Here is a 25,995-nt window from a genome sequence, read left to right on the forward strand (position 1 = left end):
GATGGATGGAGGGATGGACGGATGGAGGGACGGAGGGATGGATGGAGGGATGGACGGATGGAGGGACGGATGGAGCGGCGGCGGCCGGGCCGGGCTGGGCCCGCGGAGGGTAAGCAGGAGGCGTGGAGGGTGGGGATAAAGGGGGGTCTGAGCTCGGGGTTGGGGTGCGGGGAGGGGGCACCGCGGTAAAACCGCGCGAATTGCGGGGAAAAAAACCCAAAATAACAACCAGAAAAAGAGAGGACGAACCAAAAAACACCCCCACCCCGGGAAATAAAAAAAGATTAAAAAAAAAAAGGATTAAAAAAAAAAGAAGAAGGGAGAAAAGCGCAACACGAAGCGGCGGGACTGGGGGGAAGGGGCGAGGGGGGGGGGCAGGGGGAGCCCCCAGCCCGGGGCAGTGGGACCCCGGCCAGGCGGGAATGTGCGTGGGAAAGGGGAATCGCGGCTGCGTGTGTGGGAAGTTGAGGTGGGGAGGGGGGACCGAGACCCCTGCTGATGTGAGGGAGCTGATGATTCCCGCCTCATCCCGGCAGGGATTTTTCACTGTTTTCTGCTGGTTTCGGGAGGGTTTTGCTTTGGAGAGAGGCGGGAGAGAGCTCCCCTCTTCCTCCTCCTCCTCCTCCCGAGACTTTGTGCAGGAATATCTCTGCAAGGGAAATGGAGAGCAAATATAATCTGTTCAAAAACCCCTTTTCTATTCATTTTCTTCTTTCCATATCCAAGCTGGCAACTTAAGGGAATATTTTAATATAAAGTTAAGCAAACCATATGTGCAGGGAGAGCAGAGGCTGTTGCAGAGTGGTGTGAAGGTAACCTTGAGCTGAGCCTTATAAACCCTTTCCTCTGTGAAGGCAGGATTAAATAAACTTTCCTGGCAATCCAGAGCTGGGAATCACAGCCTGGCAGGGGGGCAGCTCCCAGCCCCAGGGTGTCCCCACCCAGCCTGGCCCTGGCCCACCTGCACCTTCTCATCCTGTGAGTGTTGTAACCTTCTCCTCTGAGGGGATTTGTGTCCAGTTATCCTTTATAAGGAGCTGTCCTTTCCCTGGGCTTGGGGAAGCTCTCTCCTGGCTGAGTTGGCCCTTGGAATGTCCAACACAGTTGAGCACGAGGGGCTCCTCTGAGATGGGGTTTGTTAGTAGTTATTAGATTTTTTAATATATGTTATATTGTATATATTATTAGCAGTTATTGTGGGTTTTATAAACATTATATTATAATCTATATATTATTTGCAGGTATTACTTTTTTATATATTGTTCTATTCTATATATTATTATAAGCAGTTATTGTGGGGTTTATATACATTATATTATATTCTCTATATTATTAGCAGGTATTATGGCTTTACATATAGTATTGTACTCTATATATTAGTCACTATAAGTTTTATATACATTATATTACAATATTCTAGATACTATTAGTTATGCTGCTCATGCATGGGCCTGGGGTGCCCAGAGAGAATTTTTGGATGCCTTTCCCAGACTCTGGAGCCCAAGGAGTCAGGTCCAGCTGCAGCATCAGGGCTGCAGGTGCCTGTGTCCAGCACAGCAGTTCCCAGGTCTCCCTGTGTTTTAGGCTCCCTGATGCTCAGGGGACAGGAAAGTTCCCTTGGAGCCCTCGTCCCCTCACAGCCCAGCTGGGGCATGTGGGTGATTTTCCTCTCCCAGAAATAAAAGGTTTGTCCTTCCTGGAGGATCTTTTCCCCAGCCCTGGCAGCAGACTGGGTGCCACCAGCCCTTGCTCTCACCGTGGCCTCCACCCCACGGGCTCCAGCCAGCCTGGAATGCTCCCTCCCCAGCGCTGTCCTCTGAGGTTTCCTTCTCCATGATTTCCTTTCTGTGTTCACTCCAACTTCACTGGAGCCAAATCTCTGTTGCCACTGTGTCCCCAGGGCCACCCCTCAGCACCTCCAGGCTCCCATCCAGAGTCACACTTCCCGTGGCTGAGGCAGGATCCCCTTCTGCAAGGTACAGCCTCCATGGGCATTCAGCATCTCTCCCAGCTCGGTCCAGATCCCAGGAAAATCTTTGCTTCTCCTAATCTCCATCTCTCTTGGGACTGCCAAATCCTCAGTCTCCCTGAGCTGTTCAGGGAGCTGGTTCTGCTCTGGGCTAGGAATCTCTGTGCTTTGGTACCTCTGTCACAGTGTGTTGGCCCCCTCTGGAGCCAGGAGCTCAGCCTGGGAGCAGGGAAGGAGTGTGGGACAGGAGAACCTGCTCTGTGCTGCTCAGCCGGGGGTGAGCCTGCAGCACTCGTGGGAATGGCAGATCTCTCCCCAAACTGGGCCTTCCATCTCTTCCATGCAGCAGGATGCAGGAAAAGAAAGGAATCAGCCCTCCTGGGAAAGGAGGTTTTAAAGCAAGGGCTGCAAGAAATCATCCTTCTCACTCTATTAATGGGCTGCGAAGGCATTGTCTGCTGCCTGAAAAGCTCGTTTGTTAATTGCCCCAGAGCTGCCTCTAATCCTGGATTAATGAGGGCTGAGGGAAATCTCCATGGAGGAGACCTGAGTGTGGGCTTTGCAGGCAGATTTGGTTTGGTTCTGCCCCACCCAGGGGGTCCTTGGGGGGTTCATCATGGACTGAATGTGGTGGGTGCTCCTGCAGCGCCCGTGGAAGATGTTTCGGTGGAGCTGAGCCCCATGGGGGGGTCACATTTCCCAGCTCCCCAGTGATGTCCCCATGGATCCCATCATGGTCTCTGTGGGATTTGTGCTGCTATAAATACCACAAGGGGTGGTCTTGTAGGTGCTGCTGGTGGGGTGCACCTGGATTTCCCTTTGGGAGATATCCTTTTGATGCATCTCATCACCTTTCCGAATCCCAGAGCCAGGAGTGGCTCCGGTGCTCAAAACCTGGGGAGAAAACCACTCGGCTGCTCTGGTTTGGCTACGGGGTTTGTTCCTCATCATTAAGCACAAGGAGAAAAACAGCAGCGTCGTGGCTTTCCCTGGAACAAGGAGCTGTCAGGCTCTGGATGTGCCGGCGGCTGCAGCTCAGGGCTGCTCTGCCACTGTCACAGGGATGGTGCAGGTGTCCGTGAGTGCCAATAATGGAGTGACCAGAGAATTTGGGAATGATGAGCATCCTCCAGGGATGGCTGCCAGTCCTGGCACCACCTCTGGAAGAGGCCAGCCCTTAGATCCTAAACCTCCTCCCGCGGAATTGAGGCAGCACTTAGTCTGGGGGGAGTTTTGCTGAGCCAGCAGCTGGCTGGGATCCAGCTGTGTCTCCCTGAGGGACAGCCCTGGCCTTCCTCCCATCCTCCTCCTCCTCTCCCCATGTGAGCACACCCCCTCCCATGCAGGGCTCGGCTCACTAAGTCTGACTGAAAACCGTAACTGGATTTTGCAGCCTGGGCATAAAATACCCAGAACATAAGACACATTAAAACTCATTAGGTTAAGCCCTTTCACAGACACTCAGAATCGTCTGAGTGAATTAAATCACCTTTTTCACAGGGTTTAAATGTCCAAAGGGACATGCAAGGGTGAGAAGAAGGGGGAGAGGGAGACTAGGGAGTCAGGTTTTATGTCCCTGAGACCCCTAGCTCCAGGGTAACTTCTCTCAAATACCACCATATGTCACCCCCATTCAAGCAGATTTGCTGTTCTGGCCTTGAAAGGAAAAACAGGGAAATCATAGGGAAATGGAGGTTTCTCAGCCTTGCACATGAGAATGGGGTGGATGCTGGCAGCAGGGCTGCTCAGGGAGGGATGCTGGGGGTCAGCAGGGATGCAGCAGGCGAAGGTTGGGCTGATTATTCATTTTTATTGCTGACAACAGTGTGGAATCCTGCTCCCAGCACCCAAATTCAATCAGCCCTGGTACTAAACAAAGGAACTCCCTGCTCCTTCCACAAACATTCTTCCAAAAGAAACCCAGCAGATGGGATAATGCTGATGGAGAGAATCAGATAACGGACACGATTGGAGTTGTTGCAGATGAATTAATTAAAGTGAAAATGATGTTGTGAATTTGGGTGCCTTTCAGCAGCTGGGATGGGGATCCTGGGTACCAGGGCTGTGGATCTCTGCTGTGCTGGCTAATTTACATCATTCCATGACTCCCTATATCCTCTCCCTGACCAAATCTGTGCAATACTTGGCTATTTCCTTCCCTGCCTTTGGCTTTTTAAATGATTCATGGCTTAAACTAGTTTTCTTTATGAGCTGCTTTCACACATGTGAGGGGAATTCAGCCTCTAAGAGGCTGGAACGTGTTTGGATGGAATTGCAGGTGGAGGAACAGAGTGTGAAGCAAAGAACACCCTTTTTGGCTCTGCTTGGACCATTTTGGAGCAAAATACGCAGAGAAAGCAGCAGAGTCGTGGAGGTGGGATTACCTGGGAATCAGTGGCCTGAAGGCAACAGCATTTCTGTGCTTCCAGGGGCTGGAAACACCCTGGATTTGATTTGTTTTGGGAGCCACTCACCTGCCCCTGAGTAAATCCCCTACCCCATGTCATCTAATGGCTGTGGGGTCTGGGATGAGCATCCCTTTGGCAGGAATCAGCATCCTTTCTGTAGGGCTCAGCATCCCTTGGGCTGGGGTCTGGGATACCTGTGGGAATTTGCAACGCCAGCTCAATGCCATGTTTAAAGATGGAGTTGAAGTTGCTTAAATCAGCTTGATTAAACAAAATTGCCCCTCTGGGATGTGCTGCAGGCCCTGGGCTTGTGCAGCACTGTCCAGTCACCTCGGTGCGCTGGAATAACCCAGGGCAGGATCCAGCCCCATGGTCCTGGATTTATTTATAACTCAGCCCTTGCAGAAACGGGGCTGGTGCCCTGTGGGTTCCATCCCCTGGAGAGCGGAGGCAGCACGAATAGAAGGTTGTGCAATCAGCACGACCTCATTTCTGAGGAGCTCCAGGCCTTTTGCAGCCATTAATCAATTAGTCTGGGGCAGCCCTGTCCCTCTGGATGAATGATCTGTGATTTCTCTCCAGAGCTGGAGCCTCATTCCCATCTGGACTTGTGACCATGGCTTTCCCTGGCCCTGGGTAAGTGCTGAGACCTTCAATAAATCTTCTGCAGAATATTTAAAAATCAGGTTTTGCCTATAAATGAAAATCAGCCACCTAATTCCAGTCCAAACCCTTCCATGGATTCCCAGCAAGGAGGAAGATTTACAAACCCCCCAACATGCTTGGAAATCCTGCACAAAAATCCATTAACAGATAGGCAAGTCCTGCCCTGGATTTACAAATCAGGCCAGAAAGTCCCAAATAAGAGGGTTTTCCTTGGTGGTTTGGCCTATGGAAGGGATTTAGAAGCTCCACAGGGAAGCACATGCCTGGGGATGTCTCACTGCCGAGGAACAGGATCTGATCCCAGCGCAGCAACTTGGGATGAGCCGTGACATCCGAAAGCTGCTGAGTCAACTGTTCTTAAGCCTTTCCCCGGCAGAGGGGATGCACAAACCCATTTCTCAGCAAAATTAAGGCAGAGAGGAGCTGAATAAATAAATTTTGCTTTGATTGAAAAGCTCAATGTGCTCTACTGGCCCTGGCAGAGGCATCGGAGAGTGCTGGAGGCTCCAAGGGAGATGCCTCAGATGGTCCAGGTGTTCCCTGCTGCAGTGGAAACCTCCATGTCCAATGGTTTCATTCCCAGCCATAACATATTTAAATTTAAAGAGTAGTTAAATTCTGCCTGATGCATCTCATTTGCTGCTTTAGAGAGTGAGAAAGGGTGAAAATCCATTTCCATGGGGTTGGAGTAGACGACGGCAGCTTCGTCTGGGAGCTCGAGCTGCCCAGTTTCTGCCCAGCAGCAATTCCAAGCTCCCACTGCAGGGCAGTCCTAGGGAGGGAGGCTGAAAGGCTTCAGGGATGCCAGCACAAGGTGCCCAGTGTCCCTGGGGTTTCATACTGGTGTTACTGGTTGGTGCCGTCACACCAGGGAGGCACAAGGGTGTGAGGCCATAGGAGCTGCTCTGTGTTGTGGAACTGAGGGTGGAGATGGAGGGACGTGGGGCTTTCTGGTGGTCCCTGCACCAAAGTGGGTGGCTTTTGGGTGACAGCAGGTCAAGGCAAGCCCTGTGGACTAGGTCCTATATCCCATGGACTGGGTCCTGTATCCCATGAACTGGTCCTTGCACCCCCATGCTCTGGGTCTTCACATCATCCCATTTCCAGGTCTCAGCTGAAGAATTTTGGGGGGGTACTGTGCTGTGCACTCAAAGATGCTCAGCTGAGTGCAGGACCCTTCTCCCTCCACTCCCTGAGGTGTGGGACTGAGGTTGGTACCTGCGTCACAGCCTTCCCCTGGGACAGGGGCCCCCATTGTTGTCATCAGACTCCATCCCATCCCCCTGTGTTTTAAAGCCCTATTCTTTCCTTGTCCCTCTGATAAGAAATGCTAATGATGTGATGAAATTGGATAGTTCCATCGCCTTCTCCTTCTAATGGAATTCTTGTGTTGGTTAATTTGCTGTTTTTAATGGGCTGATTGTTCTCCTGCCCTGGGGGAACCACGTGAGCCGGCGGCGAGTTTGGCCGTGGTCAGATGTGAGGTGGTGCTTGAAGACAACTGAACCTTGGTGCCCAGTAATTGCAGAGCAATTTGAAGACAAGACCTAAATGTATAATTTATTGGTGCCTCACTCATCCCAGTCACTCGCAGTGGCAGAGACGCTCCCTCACTCATCAGAGCCCCCCTGGACCTGTACCCACCTCCTTGTGCATGGGAGGGATGGATAAACCTGGAAAATCCATGAGGATTTCCTTGCCTCCTTGGCCTCAGGACTGCTGACACCGCAGAGGGAGGTGGGTTGGGTGTGGAGCGATGCTCAGTCTGGTATCTCACTGCTGGGATGAGGATTGGGGTGTGGAGTGATGCTGAACTGGGCATCCCACTGCTGGGATGAGGATTGGGGTGTGGAGCAATGCTCAGCTCTTTATCCCACTGCTGGGATGAGGGTTCCAGCTCTTGGCAGGTGTGGTGATGGGGGTCAGTGAGGAAGCAGCCCCTCATCCCGGCTGGACCCACTGCCCGGGGAAGTGTTCACCCTCAGCTCTGCTGTGCTTTGGTTCTGGGTGCCAAGGGGGTCTGGGGCAGCTGGGAGGGACACCCCAATCCTGGCACTGCCAGCTGGGAGATTTTTCCAGCCACACAGCTCCCTGGGGCTGGATCGATCCCATGGGATCCAACCAGAGCCCCGTGACAGGGACAGAGGGTCACAACCAAGCGAGGGCTTGGGAATAAATCCCTCCCTGGCCTGGCTGTCCCAGCAGTTTTCCAGACAGCCTTTGCAGCAGCTGACGGAAGGCCATGCTGAGGACATTGCGCTGCGCTGGCTCAGGAATGTCCCCGTTTGCTTCATTAGTTTGGATGTCAAAGTGTGTCACCACTGTCCCCCAGCCATGCCACGGGCTGGGCTGGCACCAGCGCTGCTCCTGAACACAGCCTGAGTGGGATGCAGGCAGTGGGACCCAGAGTGGCTGGTCCTTCACACCAAAGCTGCTGCACTCAGGGATGGATCCATCCCTACAACACGGGGAGCGCAGGTGGGAGGCAGGGAGTGGTGTTGTGGGGAGCTTCCAGCATCCACATCCATCAGCTCCCAGTATGCCCAGCCCCTTCTGGGACTGATGCCAGTACTGGGAGCATTGGTGCTGATATTGGGAGCGTTGGTGCTGATACTGGGAGCATTGATGATGACCCTGGGAGCATTAACACTGATATTGGGAGCGCTGGTGCCCATACTGGGAGCACTGTTGCTGACACTGGGAGTGTTAGTGCCAATATTGGGAGCGTTCATGACGATACTGGGACTGCTGGTGCCGATACTGGGAGCACTGTTGTTGATACTGGGAGCATCAGTGCCGATACTGGGAACACTGATGCTGATACTGGGAGCACTGGTGCCAATCTGGGGAGTGCTGGTGCTGACACTGGGAGTGTTGATGGTGATACTGGGAGCACTGGTGCCGGCTGTATTTGCCACCCTCACTGCCTGTGAGGCAGCCGAAGAGTCGGAGCCAAGCCCATTATCTCCCACAGACAATTAGCAGGAGCATTAATGGAATATATGCAAATGTGCAGTAATTGACCTGCGACTCCACGGTTCATGATGGAGAAGGATGAGCTCCAGATGCTTAAGGAGAGTCATTTAAGCTCCTTCTTTATATGCTGCTCTTCCTTGCCGAGCCTGGCAGGCTCCAGCCTGGGAGGGGAGGAGGGTGGGTGGCAGTGGGAACACTGGGGAGTGGGGACAACCCCCCAGACATCCTGTTTGCACCCCAAACCACCTCATGTTCAGCTCCAGCAGGTGGGTTTGTTCTGGCATGGAAGGGGAAGCTGTAAGATTCCTGTCCAGGGCCAAGCACCCTCAGGTCCGCTGGACCACTGGGCTGGGGATGTTTGCCCTCTGTGGTGGGGCTGGACCACCCTCCCTGCCCATGTCAAGGTACCACCTGTTCCTGTGTCCTGCGCAGAGGTGCCTACACATGGAAAAGCCCAAATGCCAATCTCCTTGCTGGGCTGCTGCTCTGAGTTTCCTCAGCCTTTACTCAGGCCGTGTTGGCTCCAAGGGAGCGGGTGGTGTGGGTTTGTGCCCACCACTGCTCAGCCCCTGCCTGGCCCTGAGCTCCACCGAGTTCACCAGGCAGAACCAGAGGTATTTGAATAACCACTGTGGGAACCCAGATTAAAATATTGATGTATAATTCATGCCATATGTTCCACCAATATTTTTTATTTAATCAACTGAAGACAGATGGCAGGAACACGGAGGCCATTAAACTAATGGTACTTTGTCTTTCCATTTATTTCCGTCTCCTTTCCTAAAATAAGATGAGACCGTGACAGGCAGCACACCCTGGGCATGAGACCATCCCTGGCACACTGATGTGTCAGCAGGATGTGGTGGCACTGCCGTTTCCCATGTAGTGTTATCCCAGGAAGGAATGGAGCAAATTTTCCATAGGTGGGGGAAAAATACATAGGAATCTCATAGCTGGAGAAATCCCATGAGGATTCCCAAGAGGGAAGTCCAGCCTTGCTGGGCTGGAGGAGATTGTCCCTTCCCTGGGCTTGCCTGTCCTTCCTGTGCCAAGAGCCACCAGGGATGGCCCTGGATAGCCCTGGTGTTCCCAGGGCAGTGGAGGGTCCACCCCAGCTGGCAGGGTGGGAATGGAGATGGTCCTGGCTGGATAGAGAATGTCATGGCAAAAGCCTCACTAGGGGCATGAGGGGCTGAAACACAGGCACAGGGAGAGTCACACATGGATGTCATGCTCCCATGGGATCTCCCAGCCCCGGGATGCCAGGTGCCAGAGAATCCACTGGCAGCATCCTCCTACCCTGTTGTCCATCCATGGATTTCACTTGGAGTGGTGGTGAAGAGATGTTTGGATCTAGGGGTGAAATGTGCATGTGCGTGAGTCTGGGTGCAGAGCTCATCCTCCTGTGGGTGAAAATGGGAATTCTGCACATGTCCCAGAGCTGTCCTGTAGCTCCTCTCCTGCACAACGAGGCAGAGACCTGTGGGCTCTGTGGTTTGAGTTCAACCCCACACCCCTGTACCCACCAGCATCGCTCCCACTGCACCCAGTTACCTGTCTGGGGGAAGTGGAAATGCCCCTTTCCAGGGCTGGAAGGCAATGGAGAGCCTGGGTGTCCTTCCTCACCCCACAGAGGGGGAGGGACCACCATCCTCCCCGTGTCCTGGGACACTTTCCTGAGTGTGCCTCTCTCTGTTTGACTTGCAGGTGGAGATTTCTTGCCCTGGGAGTGAGCTGAATGGGGCTCCCTTAGACAAAGGGTCCCAGTCAGCATTCCAGGCTCCAGACGCGTCCAGGGACTTTTCATTCTTTGTCTGAAAGGGCAGCGGTGCCGTTCCCATTAGAGCGATGCCTGACGGAGCCGGTGCCTCCGGCGAGCGAGAAGCTGCGGCAACCGATCGGCTTTCAAATCACCTTCAAACCTCGATTTCCTCAACATGATCCCTCCATCGGCCCAGTCTCCGAGGCACAGCCGGGGGGCTTTGCCGGGAGAAGAATAACCCGGTGACAGCCAGCGCTGGAAAAGCCCCGGGCACGACGAGGGGGCTCAAAATCCACCTTTCCCAGCACTCCAGGACTTTTTAGACTCGGGCAGTAGCTTTGCACGGCCTCACCCTGCAGCCCTCACTGTGATTTCGGGGCACCCATCTGCTCCCTAGGATCCAGCACCAATCCAGAGGGGGTGAAGCCCCCCTTGGAGCGTCCCTGGGGCCGAAGAGCAGCTTCCCCGCGGCGCCGGCTGCCGGGGGAGGGATGAAGACGCTATGGCCAAGCTATTAGTAAAACTCCAGCGGTACTTTCGGCGGAAACCCGTGCGGTTCTTCACGCTGCTGGCTCTGTACCTGGCGGCCGGCAGCTTGGTTTTCCTGCACTCCGGCTTTTCCGGGGAGCCCACGGTCCCGGGGAGCCCCCGCAGCCCCGCGGGGGGCGAGGGGCCGGGGCTGCCCTACCTGGGGGTGATGCAGCTGAGCCGCGGCTTCAGGGCAGCGGCCACGATCCCGGGGAGGGTCCGGCGACACGGCCCCTGGTTCAAAAGCACCTCCAAGGAACCGGCGGAGAGGGGAAAAGCCAGGGACAACGGCGGCACCCGGAGCCGGGCACTCAGGGGCAGGAGCGGCCGCGAGAAGGAGGAGGACAGAGGTAAGGGCTGGGGACACACGTGTTGGGGGGGGTGGTCCCTTCTTTTTGCCTTTCCTAAGGGAACATTATGAGCCGGGGCAATGGTCACTGAGCTGGTTTGGCTGTGTATGCCTGCCAGGAACACATTCCTGAGGACGCACCACCAGGAATTGTGTATTTATTTATAAACTATGTGCATGTGCTACTCGAGCGCTGAGGTTTTCTCCCCACATCCCAAGGGACTCCCTGGGGTGCAGCATCTCACTTTGGAGACCACCAGTCCAGAGGATGTTTCCAGAAGGATCTTCTTCCTCCTTCCCTCTCTTCCTAAGTGCCAATAATCCACTTTTATTTTTCCATCTTCACTCTTTCCCCCTTGTGCATTACCAAGCTCCAAGTTGCCCCTTGCTTTTTGGGGGTGCCAGCTGAGGGGGTGCTTCACCCCACCTTCCTCCCATCTTTGGCTGTGCCAGAGGCCAAATTTGATTTTCATTGTATTGGCTCTAATGAACACAAACCCCAGATTTATGGGCTATTTGCACTGTTGGGGTGTCAAGGCAGAGGTTGGCTGTGATTCCCATGCAGGCGTGGAAGTGCAAACAGGGCTGGGATTTGGACTCTGGAGTCAGGAGATCCCTGCCTGGCTGCTGCCTGTGGTGTCTGAGGTGTTGTCAAGTGGGTCCATTATTAATGACCAAGGATAAGCGAATGTAGTCGTTCCCATCGATTTTTAAAATGCCATCTATTTATCCTGCAGGCAGCCGTACACAGCTGGAGCTGTACACTCCCATGGAATTCGGGTGGCTGGGAGCTGCCATCCTGTCAGGTTTGGCATCCCTGAGGTTATCCAGCCCTCTGGCACCCATGAGCACCCAGTGCCAGTCACCCAAAGACCCCCTGTTGTCCCCTCTCTGCTCTGCAGCCCCACTGGGGAAGGACCATCTCTGCCTGTGGCTGCTCATTCCCCTCTCCCAAGGTCCAGGGTGTGGGAATGCATATCCATGGGGACCCCTAATTCCTGTAATGGTTGCACCAGTCCACACCCCAGAGTTGCTCCAGAGTTGCCTCATGGGCTGGGCACTTACAATTCTCTGAGCATCCCAGGCTGGGAGATTCAGCTTTCTGGACTGTTGATGGGGCAGGAGGTGTGGATGGAGGGAAGCAGGAACCCCCAACCCCGTGGTTTCACAAGGGTCCAGGCTTGGTCCCCCCCAACCTGGGCTGATCCCAGGGCATGAGGTGCTCCTCCTCAGCCACCAGCCCCACAGCAGGTAAAGTCCTCCATGCATGATCCAGGCTTGGAAACCAAAGTAAAAACGTCTTGAGGTGCTTACAGGACTTTCTCCTGCTAAAACGAGCTGAAGATGGTTCCCCTTTTGTATCCCTGTGTCAAGGGGTCTCCGGGGGCATTTCAGTGGTCACATCGCTCTTAATGCAAATTGACATTTAGTGAATCCCAAGCAGATGGTCCCTGAGCTGTCAGACACCATAAGGACCCCAAGCAGGCTCCAGTCCAGGCCATATGCACCGTGTCCTCCACAATTAACCCCGTCTGGCACCGCCACCTCCTGTGCCCGACAACAAGGGACAGTGACAGGATGCAGGGCTGAGCTTCAACGGGTTTAGCTGCTCCCATGTGGTCTAGAAACATCATTTCCCCCTTTTTAATCACTCCATGAGCATCTCGGCAGCTCCCGAGCAGGATGGTGTGGAGAAATTCTCCAACTTGAGAAATCCCACGTGCCCGTGCCCGCTGTGCCTGGTGTGCCAGCAGGGCTGGGAGAGCCTCAGGGGATGGGCTGAGCATCCCCTCGCTCCCCTGCTCTTCTCCAAAGCACCGGGATATCTGGCAGGAGCAGGCGGATTTAATGGTGCTGGTAATTAGGCAGGGGACAGCTTAACAAGGCGGCTGTGGAAGCTCTGCCACGTGAGATTGTTCCAGAGGGAATACGGCTCCGAAAGTCAGCTCTGCTTTCCTGAGTGTGTTGTGCGGCTCCCTTCCTCCTCCTCCTCCTCCTCCTCCTCCTCCTCCTCTTCCTCCTCCTCCCTCTGCCGGCAGCATCAGGCCTGCCAGGGAATGGCTTCAGCTCATCTGCTTCCCCATGGGAAGGAGCATCCCTGTGGGAATGTGCATCTCCTGCCTCAAACCCGGGAGAATTTCGAGGCAGTGAGGCAGGGGAAGCAGGCACTGTCCCCAGCCCTCAGCCACATCCATCCCTGTCTTTTACTGGACATTTCCAGCCATTCCCAGCTATGACACACAACCAAGCAATGCCATGAGGAAAGGGTTAGGAGCAGACACTCCAGGCACGCAGCCAGAGCCATCCCTATATCCCTAGCTCCTGGAAGAGTGGGATGTTTGGAGAATTTAATGACAATTGCTGTGTTGATCTGTCTGTTCACACCCTTATTTCCAACGTGCTCCAAAATTCTTCCTGATTCCATGTGAGCCGCGTGCTGGGGCAGCCCCCCCTCTCCTTGCAAGCTGTGCTGAACCCACCGCCCGCCTCTCAGCATCAACCCCTTCACTTCTGCCCTCTTATGTCCCTAATTATTCCAGTTGGCTTCCCAATAAGTAACAGCACACATATGTCAAGAGCAATGGATTGAAGGTAATGCACATCAGTCACCAGCTCGGTGCAAGTGACTGGAGAAATCCTGTCCCCGCTGGATCCGTCAGGGCTGGAATGCACTGACCAGCCAAAACCTGCCCAGCCCTGAGGAAATGCCACGTTCTGCTGGGAGTAATTGGGAGCAGTGAGTTATGGCCCTGGTGGTTAAAGTTATCAGACACATTTCTCTCTGTCTTTCTCCTCCCCCTTCCCCCAGGCTGGCTTGGGAAGGCTATTGCAGCACTGGTGGGGAATGGGGGGGCCTGTGTGGGGCACGCCATGGATGGGGTGTGCTTGGTGAGCTGGGTCAGATGTGGAATGCAGGGAAGGGGTGAAAAGTATTATCCCACAGTGTGGTTTCGAATTGGAGTGGCACAGATTAGATATATGGAACAAATAATTCCCTGTGAGGGTGGTGAGGCCCTGGCACAGGTTGTCCAGAGAAGCTGTAGCTGCCCCATCCCTGGAAGTGTCCAAGGCCAGGTTGGATGGGGCTTGGAGCAATCTGGGATAGTGGAATAAAAAGTGAATTATTGCTGTTATATTCACTGAGGTTGCACACCTGGAACAGGGAGTGAGGTGAACCGGACTGGTTTGGGCTTCCACACCAGTTCTGCCATCACTGCTGGGCCAGTAAGACCCAGGCACTGGTCCCAAGTGCTGCCCTCCCCTCTCCCTGGAACACCCACTGGGTGTCTGGCTGAACAGCCTCTGCCAGAACATGTTAATGGACACCTCATTAGCTGATTACTGATGGCTCGTCCCACAGCTCCCATACCCCATTCTCCTGGAGCAGCAGTGGCAGTGAGGACGCTGAGCATCCCTGGTCCAGCTCCACATCCCTGCATTGATCTAAGGCATCTCCTCACAGCAAACACTCGGGTGGGAGCAGGAGCAGGGCACTAACGAGGGTGCTAATGAGGGCACCTAATGAGGAGGCTGAGCAGGGACAGCTCGTGGACCATCTCACTCCTAACGAGAGCCTACAGCCGGCACGGAATGTCACCGCAGGCACGCAGGAGATGGCTCTTTGTGCTCAGGTTATTGGGAAAGGCTACATTTGTCAAGTAAATGATTTTAGTGTGACTTCATTCAGTTGTATTCCCTCTCTCCTGGCATCTTCATTTACTCTCAGCACAGGCATCAGCCTTTACTTTGCCAAGTGTCAGTGCTGGACAAACATCCTCTGCTCCCAGGCTGGGGCCGGGGAAAATGAGCCGCTGGCTGAGGAAAATGTGTGTTAAATGATATTTCTCCAGTCTGCCCAGCCCTGTGCTCCCAGCAGGGCAGGGTGAAGGGGGTGGGTTATTTTCCTATGTAGCTCATCTTTTGGAGCAGCTTTGCTCAGCTTGGAGGCTAATGTGGAGGAAAAGGAGGAAGAGGAGAACCCTCAGTGCAGAGCCACAGGACTCCTTCTATCCATGAGGGTGTTCCTGGGCATTAGACACCTTTCTCTGTTTGTTGTACCCAGAGCACGTGTTTCCAAAGCAAACAAACAGGGTACAATGCGGCACATCCCTATTTAGGGAATAATCAAGAGGAGGTGGGAATGGGTGGGCTCAGCCCCAGTGGGTTCTTACCCCCCTCTCCTCTCTCCACCCCCAGCGCGATACATCGGCTGCTACGTGGACAACACTCGCCAGCGGACCCTGCGTGGGATGTCCTTCTTCGACTACAAGAAGATGACAGTCTTCCGTTGCCAGGACAACTGTGCCGAGCGGTAGGGCAGGGCACTGTGTCTCCAGGAATCCCTGCACACCTTCTCCATGAATCCCTACACAACACGTCCATCAATCCCTGCACAACATCTCTGTCAATCCCTGCACAACATCTCTGTCAATCCCTGCACACCATCTCCATGAATCCTTGTACACCATCTCTGTCATTCCCGGCACACAGAATGCAATGCAATGATAAGATAGGATAGGATGGATTGGAATAAGATATGATAGGACTGAATAACAGGATAGGATAGGATAGGATAGGATAGGATAGGATATTTTCAATTGGAAGGGCCCTACAATAATCACTAGCCCAAAAATGAACCCTTGGGATGCAGCGCTGCTTCCAGCACTGGCCATGAGCAGGCTGTGGCACAGATGCTCCTTCAAAATCCCCAGGGAGTCCCCTGTCCCCCTCTCCACAGGGGTTATCCCAGGAATGTCTGAGCCCCCCATCTCCCTCTCCACAGGGGGTACCTCTATGCGGGACTGGAATTTGGCGCCGAGTGCTACTGTGGGCACAAGATCCAGGCGTCGAACGCCAGCGAGTCCGAGTGTAACATGGAGTGCAAGGGGGAGCGGAGCAACACCTGTGGTGGGATCAACCGCCTCTCCATCTACCGCCTGGAGCTGGCCCAGGAATCCGCCAGGAGATGTAAGTCAGCGGCATCCACACAGCTCCTGGCTCAGCCCTGGAATGGGGGAACCCCTCGCAGTGCTGGAGGGGTGACCCTGACATCCCTGTGCCGTGTAAGCTGGGTCATGGCTTGGTACAAGTGGTTTGAGAGAGGTTCAGGTCTGGGGGCGGGGGGGTAGTTTTGCTCCTGCAAACCACAGGAATCCCCCTGTGAGGAACGCTGCTGGATGGGGCAGGTTGGAACAGGGAACCCCAAGGACCCCAGTGGAAATTCAGGGCATTTTGGGGGACTTCAGGACACGATCTCTTTCCTGACCATCAGTGCATTCAGTGTGTGCTGCGGGATGAAGGATGTGCGGGAGCTCTAGACAGAGACGAGGGTGCTCCCTGTCAGAGTAGCTCGTTTAGCTCCCAATTAGGCAGCTCTATAATTACCCACATTTGCTGCTTGTCTTTCCTCATTCCCAAACAGTGGGAAAGAGGGTGGAGCAATTAGAGCTCCCATCACCAGGAATCCGCAGTGGGGCTGAGGTTGCCCAGGTACCGGGAGTGGTGGGATGGGACCCCTCAGGGCACGGATCCCGGAGGGACCAGCCCAGCCCCAGTCCTGCAGTTCTCGCTGTTTCCACCCCTCCTGCAGCCCGGGATCACCGAGTTGATAAAAATAGCGAAGCAAAAATAAACCCGACTTTGCTGCCGGGGTTTTGCTCTGATTTTGCACCGTAAGCAGCCGGGCGAGCGCGTCAGCCAACGCGGCTGCACCGCCGGAGGGGGCCGGGAGCCGGGGAAAAGCCGATGGAGCGGCGGGAGACGGGAATGCTGTGTCACGCAGAGGCTCCTGCTCCCGAGCCTGGGGCACACAGGGTGGCAGCGGTGCCATTTTGGAGTGCAGTGATGTCATTTTTGGGGTGCAGTGGTGTCATTTTGAGGGGGCAGTGGTGCCAGGGTCACTGTGGCCTCTTTCCCTCGCAGATGGCAGTGCCATATTCCGGGGGTGCTTCCGCCGGCCGGACAACGTGTCCATCGCCCTGCCCGCCAGCCAGCTCATGCTCAACATGTCTGTGGACAAGTGTGTGGACTTCTGCACTGAGAAGGTACTGGGGCAAAGATGCTGGAAGGATGTTGAAAGAGTGCTGGAAAGGGCTGGAGTGAGCTAGAAGGATGCTGAAATGATGCTTGAAGGGTGCTGGAATAATGATTGAAGGGTGCTGGAATGACAGTTGAAGGGTTCTGGAATGGGCTTGAAGGACAGTGGAATGGGCTGTAAGGGTGCTGGAATGATGCTGGAAGGGTGCTGGAAGGATGCTGGAATGATGCTTGAAGGATGATGGAATGTGCTGGAATGATGCTGGAAGGGTGGTGGAATGATGCTGGAGTGGCCTGGAAGGATGCTGGAATGGCCTGGAATGATGCTGGAAGGATGCTGGAATGGCCTGGAAGGAGACTGGAATGATGCTGCAAACCAGCCCACACTGCACAGTGGGACCAGGACAGCGAGGACAGGTATGGGGGGCAGAGGAAGGATCTGCCACGGGGAACAGGGGCAGTGCCACTGGCTGCCCTCCATGTGCCCATCCCTGCAGGAATACCCGCTGTCAGCCCTGGCAGGGACCTCGTGCCACTGTGGATTCCCCACGACGCTGTTCCCGCTGCACGAGCGCGAGGACGAGCAGCTCTGTGCCCAGAAGTGCCCTGGGGAGGAGTTCGAGAGCTGCGGCACCGCCGACTTCCTCCTGGTCTACCAGACCCAGGTGCAAGGTGAGCTGGGACAGGCAGGGACCACTCCAGCACCCTTTTCCCACTCCCTTCCTGAGAATGCTGGAGGAAAGCGAGTGTGAGCTCGCAGCATCTTCCATTAAAAATTAGCATTTCTTTGAATTTCCTGGGAAATTGGTCCTCCCCTGAACAAACAGCTGTAGTTACTGCCTGACTCAGCTGCAGGGAAGAGCAGTTTTCCATCTGCCTCTGGCAGGATCCCTCCTTGCCAGGGCTTTTCCCACCTCCTGGGCACCGGCTGGTGAATCCACAGAGGGTTCACCATCCAGAGGGGATGAGCTCCAGGGAATAATATGGGGGGGGGAAAAACTGTAACCAGGCAGAAATTCCCCAGGATGCTGCAGAGAGGGCTCCTGTCCTCTGGCACTGGGACCATGGAGACAGGGAAGCACAGGGAAAGGGGAAAACTTTTACTGGGAGAGGAAAGGGCTGAAGGGAGCAAGTGAGGACCCAAATTCAGGTGGTTTTGGTTCAGAGCAAGTCAGTCTTGTCACGATCCCGCCTTCAGTGTTTGAGGCCATGCTGGAAATGTTTGTTCATTCATCCATATAAAAAGCAGGAACGTTGCTAGGCACACGCATCCCTGTTACTCACTCTTCTCTAAGGATGCAGGCAGCAAGGAGCTGGTAATGGCAGAGAACTATCTTCTCCTTGGGACTTTTTGGGGCGTTTAGGACTCCTTGAGGTGTTCAGGACCTTTAGGGATGTCCCTGTGTGCTTTGGGCAGGGCGCCTTTCCTTGTAGCATCCGCCTCCTCACTGCTGCCCCTCCATCCTCCCGGGAGGCAGTGGGACGTCCCTATAGGAAAACCATATTTCCATGACACATTCCTGATGTGCCATGACTGATTCTCACTGCAGACAACCGTTGCATGGACAGGAGGTTTCTCCCCAGCCGAGCCAAGCAGCTGGTGGCCCTGGCCAGCTTCCCTGGAGCTGGCAACACCTGGGCACGGCACCTGATCGAGTTGGCCACCGGCTTCTACACCGGCAGCTACTACTTTGATGGGTCTCTCTATAACAAAGGTGAGGGGGGGTGTGTCATTGCTGGGAGTGCACCAGTCCCATCTGAGCTGGGAAAGGTCCTGGTGACATCCCGTGGGTCTGCAGGAAGGGTGTGAGCGATGCTGCTCCATGGGATGGTTGGACTGAGGGTGTCCTGGTCAGATATTAGGAGGAAATTGCGAGGGTGGTGAGACCCTGGCAAGAGTTGCCCAGAGAAGCTGTGGCTGCCCCATCCCTGGAAGTGTTCCAGGCCAGGTTGGACGGGGCTTGGAGCAACCTGGTCTAGTGGAAGATGTTCCTTTCCAAGAGGGTTGGAATGAAAACTGTAAGGTTCCTTCCAACCCAAACCATTTTGGGATTCTGGGGTTGTGATAACCCACTTCATTGCAAGGGGAAGAAAAAACACCAGTTCCCCCATTTTATAGCCTTTTACAACAGTTTTATTTGTGGACCTTGAAGATTTCTCCCGCTCCTCCTCCCCTTCCTGCACCTTTGAGAGGAAATGCTCTGCTCCTCCTTGGCTGTGGTGAAGCTGGGATCTGTGCCTGGGGTACTCACAGAGCTGATGGGGTACCCCCTGAACCTCTGTTTGCCCAACACCACAGGAATTCCTTTGAATTTGCCAAACCCAGCCTTCCAGAGATGGAAATACTCATCCCTGATTGAGGGAGCGCAGACTGTTCCAGCCCCTGGCATTCAGTCCTGGGTGCAGCCACATCTCAGGGAGCGGAGCAACCCTGGGAAAAAGCCTTGGCTGGGTTTTGCTCACCCACCCAAGCGTAGGTTATGTGTTAATTCCGTGTCAGAGGGGCCAGGAGGTATCCAGGCAACTGGCAGGTCAACCAGCACAGCCCCGCGTCGCCCGGCACGGCCCAGAGCAAATTACACTTCTATAATTGATGTCATACAGCTCCTTCCAGCTCATCTCCCCCTTGGCTCTGCTCCAGGTGGTTGTGCTTTGCAAGGATTGGGAGGGATGCTGGACTCAGCCCTGATGCTCCATGCAGGGCACAGGGGGTGGTGGTCCCCTCTCTGGACCCCTCATGGCATCACCACAGCCCTGGGCTCCTCCACAACCCCACAAAAAGGGGGGTTTTCCCCCTTCTTAGTTTAATGGGAGAGTTTAAACGCTGTGATCAGGGAAAATATGTTCTCGACCCCCCCAAAACAAGCACGAGAGCTGAGCATGGCTGGGGAGATGCAGCTCTGAGCGGCCCCTGTGCTGGTACCCACCCTCTCATGAATTTTATGTGACTCATAACTTGGGCAAATGAATGATTTCCATCTGGGAGAGGGATGTAAATCCTCCTTCACGCCCCAGCTGCTTTTATCCAACTGTACTTTGCAACCTGATATCTCTGAGTCGTTCCCTTTCAGAGAATCCTGGGATCGTTTGGGTTGGAGAGGACTTGAGATCATCGAGTCCAACTATTCCCCCAGCACTAACCCATGTCCCCAGGTGCCACATCCACATGGCTTTTAAATCCCTCCAGGGATGGTGACACCATCACTGCCCTGGGCAGCCTGTGAAGGGCTGGACATCCCTTTCCATGAAGGAATTTTTCCTAATATCCAACCTGAGCCTCCCCTGGCACAACTTGGGGCTGTTTCCTCTTGTCCTATCGCTTGTTACCTGGGAGAAGAGAACGACTCCCACCTGGCTCCACCCTCCTCCCAGGGAGCTGTGGAGAGCAACAAGGTCCCCCCTGAGCCTCCTTTTGTCCAGGCTGAGCCCTCCCAGCTCCCTTTTATTATTCCCACTGGGCTCTGTCCCGGCAGGATTCAAGGGCGAGCGGGACCACTGGCGCAGCGGGAGGACGATTTGCATCAAGACCCACGAGAGTGGCCAGAAGGAGATCGAGTCCTTCGACTCTGCCATCCTGCTCATCAGGAACCCCTACAAGGCCCTGATGGCCGAGTTCAACCGCAAGTACGGGGGACACATCGGCTTCGCCGCTCACGCCCACTGGAAGGGCAAAGGTAGGCCAGGGGTTGGGATCTGATGGGAGAGCTCCAGCCTGGCCACCAGAGCTGGGAAGTTGGTGGTAAAGCCCAGCAGAGCTTGAGTGGGGTCTCCACTGGGGAATCCTCGGCTGTGCCGTCACTTTGGGGTCACCATGTCCATCTCCTGACATGACCTACAGCATCATCTTGCATGGCCAAGGGCTCCCACGCTGGGTGGAATGGGGTGGGATGGGATGGATTAAAATGGGGTGGGACAGGATGGGATGGGATGGGATGGAATGGATTAGAATGGGGTGGGATGGGTTCAATGGGATGGAACAGATTAGAATGGGGTGGGATGGGATGGGATGGGACACGATGGGATGGAACAGCAGGACCATGCTGCCCTGGGTGGGGCCAGAGCAGGGATGGGCATCTCCTGTCCCCAGTGTCATCAGAGGGAGTGGTGGCTGTCACAAGCCCATCCCTATGGACAAGGCGGTATCCGGGTGGGATTTCCGTGTGCCCGGCTGCTCCGGAGCCACCACCTTTCCCATGCACAGGCATGTTGTGCAGGCTGGTTAATTACAGCAATTTACAAATTGCTGTTGTGGGATTGACTTCATTGGAAAGAGTTAAAATATTTAGCTTGATTGAACATCTGCTACCCTTAATTCTGAGTTTATTTAAGGGGAGCTTTTGCTGCTGTGGCTGTTTTGTGTCTGGATTTCGTTATCTCCATGTGCTCACAGAGCCAGAGACAGCCCAGCCCTGCTCTCCCCTTTCCATAAAACCAGGAGGGAGTGACATCCCCCAATCTTTGTCTCCCTGCGAAAGTCCCTGGACTGCCATTGCCCCACCACGGTGGGCCAGGAGCCTCTTGGTAGATTTTATCCCTATCCAACTGCACATAGAGCTGGAGAGGGGATGTGGGACCATCACTCCAGCACCACAGGGACCATCCTGACTCATCCCAATCCCAGCTCCCTCCCCAGTTTGTCCCATGCCTCATGCCTCCAAGGGGAGGGGCAGGCCAGGCAGAGGGGACCATTCCCTCTGCCCAGCACCATCCTATTTGGATGTGCAACAAAATACATCACCAAATTCTTTCTGGAGGATGTACAGCATAACTAGGTTAATTGTCAGAACTTGCTGGGAAAGATGGAGATTTTCCATTGTTTGGTTGGTGAGCCCCATTTTGCTGATCCCATCTGGGCTCAGCCTGGCTAGACTTGGCCATGGAGGAGGAGGGTCCCATCCACAGTCTTCCCTGCAGCCCAGCTCTCCAAATAATTTTCTTCTTTCAAGAACTAGTTTGGGGGCAAATTTGGGAAAAAAAGCACCATGACCTCTCTCCAGCCTCACCCCCAGGTGCTGGTGCAGGGAGGGGGGATTTCCTTCCCCCCCATTCCCAGCCCTTCAGAGGCCAAACTCCTGTTTGGTTCCATGACGTTAATTTTACGATATCCCTGGAGCGGTTCCAAAGCAAAGTTTTATGTGATATGATTACACAAGGTGAATTGTCCTGGATCTGCTTAATGAAACAGATCCTGTGTTTAATGATTCCTCGGGGAATTAAACTCAGCTCAGCAATTAATCAGGCATTGGTTTCGTGGGAAGGACACGAGGAAGAGGCCGATGTCCAGAGCTTTTATGTGTTGTGGATGGGTCTGTGCGGCACCATCAGGAGAGTTGTGGCTCATTATTGATGTTTCCTTACCCCTTTTACCACCAGGTTTCTATGGGAGGATCAATTAGCCAGCAGGATAACTGAGAGATCTCAGCAGGGGTGTGGGAGGGCACAGAGCACACCCACCCACCCACTGTGTCCTCTGCTCCTTCTTTCCAGAGTGGCCAGAGTTCGTGGCCAACTACGCGCCGTGGTGGGCGACCCACACCCTCGACTGGCTGCGCTACGGCAAGAAGGTGCTGGTGGTGCACTTTGAGGACCTGAAACGGGACCTCTTCGTGCAGCTGCAGCGGATGGTGGGGCTGCTGGGCATCACTGCCTGCGAGGACAGGCTGCTCTGCGTCGAGGGCCAGAAGGACGGCAACTTCAAGCGATCCGGCTTGAGGAAACTGGAGTATGACCCCTACACCCCCGAGATGAGGAAGATGATCAGTGGCTACATCAAAACAGTGGACACGGCTCTGAAGCTCCGGAACCTGTCGGGAGTCCCAGACGATTATTACCCGAGATGATGGTGATGACGGCGGGGGGACCTGACCCTGCTCCCGGCCTCTGCCTAATTCCACCCAGTGGGTGGCTCTGCTTTTAATTCTCCATCTGCTGCTATAGCTGTTGATCAACTCCCTGCATGAGCGACGAGTGGTCCCCAGCCAGTGCTGAGCTTGTTTGGCCACCACAGACCCCGGCAAGGCGGCAGCGCCGAGGGGACACGGGTGCCTTCACCACCACAGGGTTCCTGCTCCATCCCACTCCTGTTCCAGCTGCCACAGCCCTCCTTGGAAGTGCAATGGGTTTTATCTGTGGTCCTTGGAAGTGCCCTGGGTTGTTTGTGGTCTCCTTGGGCTGGCTCAGGGACACAGGCCGTGCCTGATGGACCCGGTGCCGCTGGAGCTGAGCTCCGAGGGGTGGGTATCCCCAAACTCCCCTCACTCCATGGCCAGCCCTGGGAGGCATCTGCTTGTCCCTGGATGGAATCCATCAGCCTTAAGCCAAGGGGTGGTATTGTGTGGGTGTTGCTCCCACGGATCCCATCATTCCAGGTGGGAATCAGGAAGGCTGTGCTGGGGAGAGTAATGTCCCCAAACAAGGTGGCTGTGCCCCCATGAGCCAGCCCTTGGCTCCCTTGGCTCCCTGGAGCAAGGCTGCATTCCCCAGTGCTGCCCTAGCACCAGGCAACATTGCTGGTCCAGCCCTGGAGGAGTCCATGACCCCCACCTGGGTGGCTACAGGTGGGATCTCCCCCCTCCACGGGGATGATGCTCAAGAGGGGGACGTTGGCCCTAGACAGAAGAGCTTTTGCAACCCAGGAGCTCATCTGTGCCTCATTTCAGGAGCTCATAAGCCAGAACAGCCCCCCAGCAGCAGTTTTGGGGGCCAGGAGCTGCAGTGGGGAGCAAACCCTGGGGCTGAGCTTTGGGGGGGCTGAGCCCCCCTGAGCCCCAACCCAAACCAAAGGATCCTGTGGGCACAGGAAGGTGCCGTTTCCAGGCTGGCTTTGTGCAGAGCTGCATGTGATCCCCAGCCATCCCCTCATCCCACGCTGCCCTCCCAGCCTGCCCCTGTCCTGGCTTTGCCCCAAACAAGCTCCCCCAATATTCCCAACCTGTGAGTTCCCTTTGGATGTAGGTGCAAAAGCCATATATTGTACGCAGCCTTTTCTAGATTAGATGTTGAACAATTGGCTTTTAACTCTTGATCTTGATAGAAACACAGGCACAGGTCAAATCGAGACACACCACTCGATCTATATTTAAAGAGAGAAGAAAATTCCATGGAGAAAAAGGAGAATTTAAATAAAAATATATTTTTCTAATGTGCTTGAGGAGCAAACACGGGCTGGGAGGCTCCTGCTCCCTGTTTCTTTTGCACGGAGGTGGGTGAATGTGTTCAGAGGGAGCAGCTGCCCTGGTTTTAACTCTTCCCTTGACAAATGGCTGGAGGCTTTTTGGGAATGGAGCTGAGCCCACGCTCCTTCACTCACGGCAGCCCTGGGGCCGTTTACCTCGGTCAGAACAAATCCTCAGGTCAATCCAGCTATTAAAGGAGAGACTTTGTTGCTATTCTGCCTCCCCGTGTGTTTGTGGGGCCACCTGAGCACCCCCCACCCATCCCAGAACAGGGTGTCCCACAGGATATGGCTCCTCTCCCCCACCTTTAATCCCAACAATGTGATTTCTGTATTTAAACCACTGACAACACAACCAAAGGGGCTCCTTCTTGGGAGCTTTAGTACCTTTAGAGTGTCCTTCAGCACAGGTTTGTTGGGGTCCATGGGGAGATTCACTGCAGACTTTATTCCTGGTGCCTCCCAACCTTCCTCAGCGCTGGAGCAAGAGCAGGTTCGGTGCAATTTATTCCTTATTTCTGATCAGGAGTTGGTGAAATCCCTTTTTTTATAGCAGCACTGGGTGTGCAGTGATGAAGACACACATCAGGCGTGATTTGTTCTGACAGGCCGTGGCTGCCAAAGGGGCAGCGTTCCCTTCCGCCCCTCGGAAATAATTAAACCCCAAAAGCCAATTAATCTCGGAGATAAAACAATTAAGAGCTGACATTGCGTGCAGCCAACGCGCTCAGAGCCTGGGCTGCAGCTTGTCAGGAGAAGGAGGGGCGTGGGGAGGGGGACCCCACATCTGCCCCACCGCCCCCACAAACCCCTTCCCAACCCACGGCAAAAGGATTGATGGAGCTCCCTGAGCACCAGCAGATTCAATTTCCCTCTTTTATTTTTCCCTCCTCTGCCTTTATTGCGCCGCAATTGCTTTTTTTTAAATTTAATTTGCACTGAAATGGAGCACTTGGAAGTCATTAGGTCCCTGTCAGCGTGTGCTGCACATCTGGATGCACCTCTGGATTAGGGGGGGGTCCCTCCTTCCCTTCCATTCCACTGACGCAGGAGCAGCTTCTCCCTCCTGCCAGGAGCTGCTGTCCCTGCACGCACAGAGCTGAAGCTTCATGCTCTCATTTATTTTTATTTATTTATTAAATGCCGGGTTATATTTTTACCACGTGGGACTGGCACGCACTAATAAAATCTCCATTCCCCCTGGAAAGAGGAGCCAACCATCCTTCCTGCATCATTTTCCTGTGCAAAGCTCTTGACATTTAATAGCCTCCCTGCTCGGCTGCCTCTGTAATGCCATTAGCCCGGGGTAGGCAACACTCAGCCTTTCCATGAGGACTGGAAAAGCAGGGAATCTTTCTGCTTGACTCAGCCCCAGCGAGCCCTGAGCAATCCCTGGGTGGGCACAGCCATCTCGCCCGGCCCCACGTGGGGTTGGGGGGATCCTGACCCCCCTCCCTGGATTCCTGCACTGAAAATCATCTATTTCCATCAATCTCTCATCCCTGGGAGTGTTTCCCTCCCTCCCGGTCCTGCGCTGGCGGAGGCTGCAGCATCCTCCCTCCTGGGCTGGATGGGTTTCTCAGCGGTTGCTGTGGCAACGGCGGCTGCACCAAAACCGCCTGCATTTCCCCCAGTTCTGTGTGGGTTTTGTGCTCAGCGGTCCCTGCAACAGCGGCTGCACCAGAATCACCTGCAATGCCCCCGGGAGGGGGTTTGTGCTCAGTGGTCCTTGTGGTACAAGAGATGATTCTGGAGATGATGACCAGAGCAGCTCAGGTTGGGGGTCCCTCCCTCATCAAAGGCAGTAGAAGCCCCTCTGGGGTGAATTCAGGAGGTTCTGGGCAATGACCCCAGTGATGCTGGGGGGCTCAGAGCAGCTCGGAAGGAAGGGGCTCCCCTTCCTCCCAAATTAAATCCCATGAAGTTCCTGCTGTGTTTAAATGAGAGGGAAATCACCCCCCTCAGCAGCACCACCCAGCAGCACTGTCACAAAAGCCCCTTAATGGGGAAATGTGTCATAAATCCGAGAGCAGCAACATCCATCACTGATGAACCCAACATGCTTATTTATCAGCTTTGCTGTTTTCCCCCAAATTTACAGCTGACAATCTGCCTGAATACAGCAGA

General features: G+C 54.6%; 1 protein-coding gene across 2 annotated transcripts; it reads left to right on the forward strand.

Annotated features, from left to right (window-relative positions):
- The first annotated feature begins 35 nt into the window (after positions 1 to 35).
- WSCD2 (WSC domain containing 2) lies at positions 36 to 24,082 on the forward strand. Of its 2 annotated transcripts, XM_017814461.1 has the most exons (10): positions 36 to 109; positions 9,727 to 10,659; positions 11,396 to 11,464; positions 14,856 to 14,970; positions 15,442 to 15,626; positions 16,581 to 16,702; positions 17,192 to 17,366; positions 18,245 to 18,409; positions 20,168 to 20,368; positions 22,182 to 24,082. In XM_017814461.1, the coding sequence occupies exons 2-10, from the start codon at positions 10,284 to 10,286 to the stop codon at positions 22,532 to 22,534; spliced, it is 1,761 nt and encodes a 586-aa protein (XP_017669950.1). In that variant the 5' UTR covers positions 36 to 109; positions 9,727 to 10,283; the 3' UTR covers positions 22,535 to 24,082. The 2 variants fall into 2 exon arrangements, with proteins under 2 accessions (XP_017669950.1, XP_017669951.1); XM_017814462.1 differs by lacking the exon at positions 11,396 to 11,464.
- Positions 24,083 to 25,995: the final 1,913 nt, after the last annotated feature.

Source organism: Lepidothrix coronata, unplaced genomic scaffold (genome assembly GCF_001604755.1).
Source record: "Lepidothrix coronata isolate B3197 unplaced genomic scaffold, Lepidothrix_coronata-1.0 Scaffold44, whole genome shotgun sequence".
Classification (NCBI taxonomy): Eukaryota; Metazoa; Chordata; class Aves; order Passeriformes; family Pipridae; genus Lepidothrix; species Lepidothrix coronata.